An 11,426-nucleotide genomic window follows, 5' to 3' on the forward strand; every position below is an offset into this window, starting at 1 on the left:
GCATGAGAATCCAAGATGTTAGCAGCAGATCCTTAAAGTCCTGTAAGTTGCTAGGTGGGGCCTCCATTGAATACTTACATGACTTAATGGATACTTTTCATAGATACTGACCACTGCAGACCAGGAACACCCCACAAGAGCTGCCTCTAGATCCCTGAAGGTGTGCTGTGGTATCTGGCACCAAGATGTTAGCAGCAGCGGCATCCCCTGGACCCACCACACAACGTACAGGACTTAAAGGATACTTTTGATAGATAATGACCACTGCAGACCGGGAACACCCGACAAGAGCGACAGTTGTGGAGATGCTCTGATCCAATCGTCTAACCATCACAATTTGGCCCTTTGTCAAACCCGCTCAAATTCCTTACACTTGCCCATTTTTCCTGCTTCTAACCTAACTTGTGTTGGCTCAAGTGGTTAAGGCTCTGGGTTGTTGCCCAGAAGATCAGGGGTTCAAGCCCCTGCAATGCTAACTTGTCACCATTGAGCCCTTAAGTAAGGCCTTTAACTCTCTCTGCTCCAGGGGTGCTGTATCATGGCTGATCCTGTACTCTGACCCCAACCTCTAAGGATGGGACATGTGAAGAAAGAATTTCACTGTGCTGTTTCTAAAAAAAAAAAAAATTTTGGGGACAAGTTGTTTACTTGTTGCCTAATATATCCCATCCACTAACAGGTGCCATGATGAGGAGATAATCAGTCTTATTCACTTCACCTGTCAGTGTTCATAATGTTATGGCTGATCGGTGTATACTGTATGTAAGTGACTCTGAATTGTAACTAGGTGTGTATGAATTCTCCTGCTTTGTGATCTGTATTCCCAGGATAAGGTCCAGATGCACTGCAAGCCTGACCAGAACAAAGCAGACTGAGTGTGAATGAATCAAAACAAACAAACAAAAACAAACAAACCCTTTAGACTTCTGTTTGACGGAGTACTAAATTACGACGCGTTTTTACATTCTGATAGATGGATAAAGGAGAATATTATGGATAATTCTATATTTTTTGATATATCATTTTTTGTATGAATAAATACAGAAATACTGTTTCCTCGAGTTGCTAAGGTTTAGCACATTTTGATTGGCTCAACCATAACCCGATATGATTGGATGATGCCCTGAATGATTGCCAGAAGGTCTTCTCATAAGACACGCCCAATGTTTTCCCTGGGATTCACCTGAGTGTCAACGTTGTTTGTTGTAAATTTCCAAACAGAGGCTCGAACAAGGCTGTCACATTACATTAAAGAGCTAACAGAAAGCAAGCCACTTTAGACGAAGATAAAACAGCGTAGTTTTTCCGCCCACCCCGTAACATTTTAATAAAAGTTTGAGTTTCAGTCTCAGGGCTCGTGAACATGAACTGTCAAAATTGGCGGGACGCGCGCGCATTTTCTCCTTTCAGCGTCAGCGTTGATATCAGTCATCCTGTCAATAAATTTATTCACTTCAGGGTAAGAACTGGTGAAGTAAACCATTTACAATGACAAATATGTTTAGTCAGAATCCCACGTATCGATTTTAATATAGTGTAAATACCTGAATTATCCAGCTAACTAACCGAACATACTCATGTTAGCATACTAGGCTAGCTAGCTCAAGTGTCTCGCGCGCTCTTGGATGCGTTGACATTTGAATAAATAAACAGATTATTAACCCTTTCAAGATATACAGTTGATTCTTAAATGAGAGAATTTCAGAGATAAACGAAGAAAACCAAGAACATTTATTGAACAGAGAGCTAACTCCGTCTTCTTGTTTACAGGTGTCTCACTTTTAAATGAGATCCACTGACCATGGATTTCTTCACACAACTCTTCACCTCCAAACGTGGACCTCTGGCCAGGATCTGGCTTGCTGCCCACTGGGAAAAGAAGATCACCAAAGCCCATGTGTTTGAATGTAACCTAGAGGCGACTATAGAGAATATTATTTCTCCTCAGGTGCTCCATATTCAGGCATTTTATTTGAAAAGTGATGAAAATGCGCTGACCGCTTACCTTCGTGTTGTGTATCTATGTTTTTTTGGACAGATAAAGATTGGGCTGCGGACTTCAGGTCACCTGCTCTTGGGTGTTGTGCGGATCTACTCCAGGAAAGCCAAATATCTCCTTGCAGACTGCAACGATGCTGTGGTTAAAATCAAAGTGGCTTTCCGACCAGGTGATCACAGATCCGGCATTTTGCTTCTGATTCCACTGTAAAATGTCAACCAGCAGACAAACCACCTTATCATGCAGCCATCACACTAAGAAAAAGGTCTATTAAAAGACTCCTAATCAGCTGTTTTCTCCAAAACGAACTGATTTATTATTCAACATACACTATATTGCCAAAAGTTTTGGGACACCCCTCCAAATCGTTGAATTCAGGTTGGGCTTGACCCCTTAGTTCCAGTGAAAGGAACTCTTAATGTTTCAGCGTACCAAGACAATTTCATGCTTCTAACTTTGTGGGAACAGTTTGGGGATGACCCCTAATTGTTCCAACATGACTGCACACCAGTGCACAAAGCAAGAGTCCATAAAGACCTGGATGAGTGAGTTTGGTGTGGAGGAACTTCACAGAGTCCTGACCTCAACCTGATAGAACACCTTTGGGATGAATTAGAGCGGAGACGGTGAGCCAGACCTTCTCGTCTGCCATCAGTGCCTGACCTCGTAGATGCTCCTTGAGGAATGGTCAAAAATTCCCATAAACACACTTCTAAACCTTGTGGAAACCCTTCCCAGAAGAGTTGAAGCTGTTATAGTTGCAAAGGCAGGCCAACTCCATATTAAATTTATGTGCATGTAAAGGCACAAAACCTTTGGCAGTATAGTGTATGTTTGCCTTTCTGTACGATTACACATCAGTAGTGTACAGGAAGTTGCTAAAAAATATGTACTGGAGGCATTTTAAGCCTGACCTGGAAGAACCAGGGGGTATCTGTGTTAGATGACAGGATGTTGAAAGAATTATAGTGAATGAGCCACAGGGCTGGTTACTTATTCGGTGCTTAATGTGGTTAGTGGAAATAAATGACTTGTTGGAATACATTTCTCCTAGATCACTTATTTTCAATAACTAATACATTGCTGGTTGAAATCAGTGGGAAAAAATCAATCACTTTGGTTAGTAAATAAACGATGGGGTGTGTGAGAAGGGTAGGACTAGAACTGTACATACTAAAGCTGTTTATTCATTGGTTATTTCCAACAATTTTGGTGGAATTTAGAGTTGTCATGTTCTCAAAGGTCAGTTTGGAAGTGACCCCAAACCCCATAAATACACCGGGTGCCTTGATGACAATTTTTTGTGCACTTCCTAATATTTTTTTAATCCACATCCTCAAGATTGATTAGGCATGTTATGTCAAACAGGTAGAATTGTTTGTCTTCAGTATCACAGAAAATTTGGGACACAACTGAGCATGAAGTTTAAAAATCATTGTCATTTGTTTGTTTTGACATAACAGGACAACTGGATCTGCCTGAGGAAGGGATGGAAGCTATGGTTAAAGCCATTACCCTGCCTGAGGATTTCCCTGACTTTGAGTCACAGCTGCCTGATCTCAAGTACAGTGTTTGCCAAAGACAAGACATTTCTTGTCTTGAATTTTTACCCATCTTTCTCCTAACTGCAACATTGAAGTGATTTTATTGTGTTTGTTTTCTTATGCAGCACTATTGATGTAGTAGATCACTTTTCACTGAACCAGAGCCGCACAGAGGAAATCACTATGAAGGAAAACTTTGGAAACAGTTTTCTAGCCATGGATGACTTGGGTAAGAGTTATATATACACTGATCAGGCATAACATTGTGAGCACTGACAGGTGAAGTGAATAACACTGATGATCTCCTCATCATGGCCCCTGTTAGTGGGTGGGATATATTAGGCAGCAAGTGAACATTTTGTCCTCAAAGTTGATGTGTTAGAAGCAGGAAAAATGGACAAGCGTAAAGATTTGAGCGAGTTTGACAAGGACCAAATTGTGATGGCTAGACGACTGGATCAGATCATCTCCGAAACTGCAGCTCTTGTGGGGTGTTCCCGGTCTGCAGTAGTCAGTATCTATCAAAAGTGGTCCAAGGAAGGAACAGTGGTGAACCGTTGACAGGGTCATGAACGGCCAAGGCTCATTGATGCTCGTGAGCAGCGAAGGCTGGCCCATGTGAGCCGATCCAACAGACAGTCTACTGTTGCTCAGTTTGCTGAAGAAGTTCTGATAGAAAGGTGTCAGAATACACAGTGCATGAAGAGTCAGGGCTTTTTTTGTAACAAAAAGGGGAAAAACACAATATTAGGTGTGTGGTCATAATGTTATGCCTTATTAGTGTATATTATTAGAGCCTAATCTAATGGAAAATCCAGTAGTGCATGCACTGGCACATATCTGGGTTTTATTGTTGAATGTTTTTTTTTCAGGAGATGAAACCCAGTCTCATCAGGGACTGTTTGATACAAGTTTCCAAAGTCTAGGGGCAATCGGTGATGCATTCGGTGATGAGGGCATGGCTTTTGATCTTGTTGGTAATGACCTTCTTTACACATCACTGCTCACATTAAAATTGTTTATAGCAGTATGTAATTCATGTATAAGTGTATGCATATATTCTTAGCTTGATTATGTAAATGCATGCATGTGCAAACTCTAGTGTGTGTATCTATGTATAGACATTTTTTATTTAAATGACTACCAGAAAATTAAATTTGGCAAACCAAATACACTTCTTGATCTATGATGCTCTGGGAGCCTGTTCTTAAGACTTTGTTTCTTGTCCAGATTTCATAGCAAATGCGAATGAGAATGCACTGCTCACTGATTCCTATGGTGAATCACCTACTGAGATCCCTGCAACACCTCCACCGACTGCTATTAATCCTACTGGTAATTAGTGCCTTTATTCTATATTGCTCATTTTTCATGTTGTCATATTGTGTATGAAACGAATCGACTTGGTTTTGTGGTCTGCTGTAAAGAAAGTTGTTGTGCACCTCTCCGTGGTAACTATGTGTATTGCAGTAATGAAGAATGAATTCAATACTAATGGATTATCGAAAATGGATCACAGTGTGGTCTTAGTTCATAATCCTGAAAATTGGATGTCAAGTGGAAACAAAATATGGGCTAGTGGTCCATGTTTAAAAGAAGAATGCCATTTGTCTCAGAATGTGATTTTCCTTTTGTGCTTATCCAGCTCCAGAGCCTTCCATATCAACTTCAAAGGCATGGCCAGAGACTCCCACACTGAATGAGACCACACTTCTGGAGAATGCTGAGGAAGGCTTTGCGCTTGAACCTGTGGCTGTTACACGTATGTCTCTAATCCAAGAATGTAACAATCTGGTTTAGAGTGGAAGATATCTTGGGAGTTCAGTAACCTTGATCAGGCAGCATTATCTGTGTGCACCAAGCCTTCAATTCAGACCTTATTCAGAATATTAGCAATAATATTTGCATTGATGCTGTTGTGGTTCAGCATCCCACAGCTGGATGCATGCTTCTACTGCATAAAAATAAATAGCAAAAAAAAAGAAAGAAAAAGTTTTGTGATGCTAGTACCAACTGATGACATTCAGTATAAGAAAAGCCCTGGTGGAAACACCCTGTCTGTTTTTCAATCCATCTTGATCCTTTGAGCAATTTATTTAATCACATCTTGATTATTATTCTCAGCCTCTTCAGAGAGGAAGAAAGGGAGCAGGAAAAGGAAGCTGGTGGTAGACCAATCTAAGGAGCTTTCTAATGAAGCCATCAAAGCCCAGCTAGTTGAATGCTCTGACATTCTGACCACACTTGACATAGCTCCACCCACACGGCAACTCATGGACTGGAAGGAAAATGGAGGGGTGGATTATCTGTTTTCACATTTCTGTACTCCTGTCATGGATAGAAACTTGCAGAAGGTAACATACACAGGCTTTATAGATTTCTGGAGATTTCATCAGAAAATGTTTAGAGATTTGCATTTCTAGATTTGCAGATCCTTGAACACTCGCATGGTTTGGTTGTCATGTTAGCGACAGGTGGTCATTGTAATGCAGTCCGACCAGTAATCAGTGTCTGCCCACGTGTCTGGCCTCCCACATTCTATTCTGTGCTCTCCATAATTACTACATGCAAGAACACAATAAGTACCTCAAAGTCTGAACTCAGCGTTCAACAGCGGGCAATGTATTCCCTGTGGGTTGAAGTTGATATTTAGCAGTTCAGCTCATTTCACCTTTTAGCATTTATGAATAATAAACTCAAGGATGCTGAATTATAAGCATATATTGTAGACATATGCCAAGTTTCCCAAAAGCAACACCTTAAGGAAGATATTCACATTCTGTGTAAAATGTGTATTGATTTTGAAACCTGAGGTCATGTCATACTGACTTAGCAAGATGTACAGCCATTCATGTCTATATTTTTGGTTTAGTTTATCCAGTGAAAGTGCTTAGCTATTATTATTTTGTCAAAGTGGTGGATTCTGGGTAATAGCTCTGTCAGTGTAATGCAGCAGTGCACCCTGGTTAAATGTCCTTCCCTCTCTCTCATCTAGCTCTTCCCTAGAGATGTGTTACCTGGAAAAATGGGGCCAGTCAGAGAGGCTGGAGATGAAAGTGACCCCAAGGACATGAGGGAGCAGATGAGAGAGGGTAATGCACATGACCATCACAGCAGCTACACAGCTACTGAAGTGTTATGTCCCGCTAATAAAAGTGCTTTTCTGTTGCTGTGTGTATGTGCAGATGAAACTGAGAGCAGCGGTGTGCCTATGATGGACGAGATGAGCTTACTGCAGGAGTATGTGGAACAAAACAGGGCAGCGGAGGCATCCAGCTTTATCAAACCATCTTTTATACATACAGAGCCTCCAGAATCCAAAGTTAGAAATGTGCACACACTCAAACTGAGCAGTTTCTCTAAACATGTTACTATAAATTGTGTACAGTTGACGTTCTTGTAACCTTTATTAAAATTGGATTTTAATATAGTGTTGAAATACACTTAAATAGAATTAACTTTAAAAAAAAACCCAAAAACAAAACAGTAGAGCTATCATTACAAATCACACATGGTGAAAAATTGTAATGTTTTCTTACTCACTAGGGGGCAGTATAATCATTTTCCATTAATGTTTACAATTTGTTTTTCTTTTAGATATGCTTACATAATGTATATTCATTCATCTTCAGTAAGTTCCTTATCCTGGTCAGTACAGTCATGTATCAGGATCCCATCCTGGAAATAACAGACGTAAGGCGTGAATACAGTGGACCTGACACTAGTCAATCACAAGGCACTATTCAAACACTAATTCACACCTATAGGGAATTTGGAATAGCCAGACCCCTACTGTTTTGTACTTTTCAGCAATGTAAAAATCTGATATAATCAGCTCACCTCTTGCAGGATTTTGTTTTAATGTGCTGTTGTTTTAAATGCCAAAAGTCTTCATGGCCACTATAGGTTGTAATAATACATTGGTCGTGCTTAATGTGTGTTATGTAGTTTTTTGGCTTATTGATTTAAATATTCTAAAAGCCTTAATCAGAATCTGTTTAAAAATGAGACCTGTTATATTCAGTTCACCCCCTGCATATACACCCCCTTTTCCTTGCATGTGTTCTCATTTTCCTCTTTTCCCTCTCCTACAGGAAAGCAGGTTGGAGGTGTCGCATCCAGAGCCGTTTTCTGAGGAGTCAATGCTGGTCCATCCATCTGGAATTGACAGTGAAACTCCACGGATGCACACACAGACACAGGTAGTACAAAATGTCCTCTCACGCCCATTCTCACACTCTGTACTGGTGTGAAGCAGAACATGAGTTTATTACTTGTGTCCAGGAGAGGACACTCTTTCTCCCTCTCTTGTACAAACACATGCCCACTCTTCTTTGAAGCGGATTTCAGTAATCGATCATACCATTTCATTTTTCATTTCAGTACTCTGCCTTGGACAGCCAGAATGTGGAGGAGAAGAGAATGACTAGTCGAGCACAGAATCTCCTTCAGGCCATGAGAGTAAGATAGTCCCAACTCTGTCCACAGGAATTGGTCTGTGTGGTTTGTTTCTGATGCAGGCCTGGAGGACTAAATAGGATGATCATATAGGGCACCAGTTATCCCATACAAAAATAAACAAAATCAGGAATGAGGAATTAAAAATAAGCACATATTTAACAAACAAAATGAAAGGCATGCACGCATGTACAGTATTTCTATAATTGGATATCTTATGGTGCCTGTCTGATAATTCCAGTTAGGTGTGGCATCATTTGTCATTCGTCAAAAATGTTTGCACAAAACTGAAGAAGTGCATCACACCCCTCATTGTAAGAAGGCTGGTTAGCCTTAAAAGAAAAAGCCATCCATATTAATCTTTATAATTATTGTGTGATCTTTAGTGGCATCCAAGATTTACTTTGAAATAAAATTCTAATTTGCCTCCATTAGTGTAAGCATCTTATCGACATGTTGGTCTGTTCAATTTAATTAATGGCTTCTTAACAGCAGTGGGATTTGCTTCATCTATACCAGCAGTGCTTTAGTCCTTTAGACTATCCAGCTCCCTCTTCATATCATCTGTACTCTCTGCTCAAACTAATCAGGTTCCAGCATTAACGCCACTCTGTCTGTCATCACAGAGATTGCTTGCTTGACAAGCCAAGTCTCTGCTGTAGCATAGTGCCACTTGTTTGTATAGCTGCATTGCATTCTGGAGCTTTGAGTCCAGCATTCCCACCAAATTCTGTGTTGTATTGTGAACAGCAACAAATATATACACTATATTGCCGAAAATTTTCGCTCACCCATCCAAATAATCAGAATCAGGTGTTCCAATCACTTCCATGGCCACAGGTGTATAAAATCAAGCACCTAGGCATGCAGACTGTTTTTACAAACATTTGTGAAAGAATGGGTCGCTCTCAGGAGCTCAGTGAATTCCAGCGTGGAACTGTGATAGGATGCCACCTGTGCAACAAATCCAGTCGTGAAATTTCCTCACTCCTAAATATTCCACAGTCAACTGTCAGCTGTATTATAAGAACGTGGAAGTGTTTGGGAACGACAGCAACTCAGCCACGAAGTGGTAGGCCACGTAAACTGACAGAGCGGGGTCAGCGGATGCTGAGGCGCATAGTGCGAAGAGGTCGCCAACTTTCTGCAGAGTCAATCGCTACAGACCTCCAAACTTCATGTGGCCTTCAGATTAGCTCAAGAACAGTGCGCAGAGAGCTTCATGGAATGGGTTTCCATGGCCGAGCAGCTGCATCCAAGCCATACATCACCAAGTGCAATGCAAAGCGTCGGATGCAGTGGTGTAAAGAACGCCGCCACTGGACTCTAGAGCAGTGGAGACGTGTTCTCTGGAGTGACGAATCGCGCTTCTCCATCTGGCAATCTGATGGACGAGTCTGGGTTTGGCGGTTGCCAGGAGAACGGTACTTGTCTGACTGCATTGTGCCAAGTGTAAAGTTTGGTGGAGGGGGGATTATGGTGTGGGGTTGTTTTTCAGGAGCTGGGCTTGGCCCCTTAGTTCCAGTGAAAGGAACTCTGAATGCTTCAGCATACCAAGACATTTTGGACAATTCCATGCTCCCAACTTTGTGGGAACAGTTTGGAGCTGGCCCCTTCCTCTTCCAACATGACTGTGCACCAGTGACCAAAGCAAGGTCCATAAAGACATGGATGACAGAGTCTGGTGTGGATGAACTTGACTGGCCTGCACAGAGTCCTGACCTCAACCCGATAGAACACCTTTGGGATGAATTAGAGCGGAGACTGAGAGCCAGGACTTCTCGTCCAACATCAGTGTCTGACCTCACAAATGCGCTTCTGGAAGAATGGTCAAAAATTCCCATAAACACATTCCTAAACCTTGTGGACAGCCTTCCCAGAAGAGTTGAAGCTGTTATAGCTGCAAAGGGTGGACCGACGTCATATTGAACCCTATGGATTAGGAATGGGATGTCACTTAAGTTCATATGCGAGTCAAGGCAGGTGAGCGAATACTTTTGGCAATATAGTGTAAGTCTAAACATGTATAAGGTTTGAGGGCAGAAATGCCACATATTGATTGTTATTCAGGATCATATGCTGAAACAGTAGCATTATTGAACATACACCGACCAGACATAACATTTTGACCACCTGCATAATATTATGGTCCCCCTTTTGCTGCCAAAAACAGCCCTGACCCGTCATGCACTGTGTGAACGACATCTGTCAGAACCAGCATTAACATCTTCAGCAATTTGAGCAACAGTAGCTTGTCTGTTGGATCGAATCACACGGGCCAGCCTTCGCTCCTCACGTGCATCAATGAGTCTTGGCCGCCCATGACCCTGTCGCCGGTTCACCACTGTTCCTTCCTTGGACCACTTTTGATAGATACTGGCCACTGCAGACCGGGAACACCCCACAAGAGCTGCAATTTTGGAGATGCTCTGATCCAGTCGTCTAGCCATCACAATTTGGCCGTTTGTCAAACTCGCTCAAATCCTTACGCTTGCCCATTTTTCATGCTTCTAACACATCAACTTTGAGGACAAAATGTTCACTTGCTGCCTAATATATCCCACCCACTAACAGGTGCCATGATGAGGAGATCATCAGTGATATTCACTTCACCTGTCGCTGCTCATAATGTTATGGCTGATCGGTGTATGTATCTGTGTGTGTTTGTAATGTGTATGGAACAGCATTTCTATTAATGATATTTATCATAACAGCAGATGCAGAACAGCAGCCCTGATGCCACATTCAGTCTTCATGAAATGTGTGAGAATTGCAATCGATCCAAAGCAGCGGCCATATTCTTCTGTCTGCTGGTGCTGAAGAAACAGCAGGCCATAGGCTTGCACCAGAGTGCCCCCTTCAGTGACATCATCGTCACTCCTGGTCCCCTTTTTCAGAAGCTTTAGGATAGTGATTACTTCTTCTGTGCCACTTCATTCACCGGAGGAGTATTTAAGCCATAGAATTTTTAAGGAGCAACTTAAAGGGTCAGTTAATCAACATAAAATGTCTTAATGTTTTAAGAAAAGCAACTGCACTGTTTCTTCACCGTTCTGCTATTCAGACTTAACCAGTAAGGTGTGTGTGAGTGTGAGAGAGAGAACAGTTGGGTTTGTTCTGCAAGGTTGCTTCTGACCTATTACCTATGGGTTATGTTTTGTTTATCTATGTATTCAATATGTTCTTATTTTATGGAAACCGAGTTAACTTATTCAAATGTTTGGTCTATTTATGATGTGTGTAAAGGTAAATTTGGTGGTGTTCCTTGATATTTTGTGAAATAACAAATTTATTCATGGTTATTGTGTAAATACCCAGTAGTTTTATTAGATGATATGAGACAAAATGAGGACTACATTTCTTAATACCAGATCTAAAAAAAAAATAAAAATAAAATATTAGTCTTGACTGTTGAGTCTTATAGT

The 11,426-nt window shown here is 41.4% G+C and overlaps 1 protein-coding gene across 1 annotated transcript; it reads left to right on the forward strand.

Moving 5' to 3' along the window:
* Window positions 1-1,267: 1,267 nt before the first annotated feature.
* On the forward strand, window positions 1,268-11,426 carry rad21l1 (RAD21 cohesin complex component like 1). The gene is made up of 14 exons (XM_058389089.1): window positions 1,268-1,459; window positions 1,771-1,948; window positions 2,039-2,168; window positions 3,463-3,562; window positions 3,669-3,772; window positions 4,416-4,520; window positions 4,774-4,878; window positions 5,189-5,305; window positions 5,668-5,897; window positions 6,539-6,635; window positions 6,729-6,865; window positions 7,638-7,745; window positions 7,927-8,004; window positions 10,716-11,426. The coding sequence occupies exons 2-14, from the start codon at window positions 1,802-1,804 to the stop codon at window positions 10,905-10,907; spliced, it is 1,650 nt and encodes a 549-aa protein (XP_058245072.1). The 5' UTR covers window positions 1,268-1,459; window positions 1,771-1,801; the 3' UTR covers window positions 10,908-11,426.

Source organism: Hemibagrus wyckioides, linkage group LG05 (genome assembly GCF_019097595.1).
Source record: "Hemibagrus wyckioides isolate EC202008001 linkage group LG05, SWU_Hwy_1.0, whole genome shotgun sequence".
Lineage (NCBI taxonomy): Eukaryota > Metazoa > Chordata > Actinopteri > Siluriformes > Bagridae > Hemibagrus > Hemibagrus wyckioides.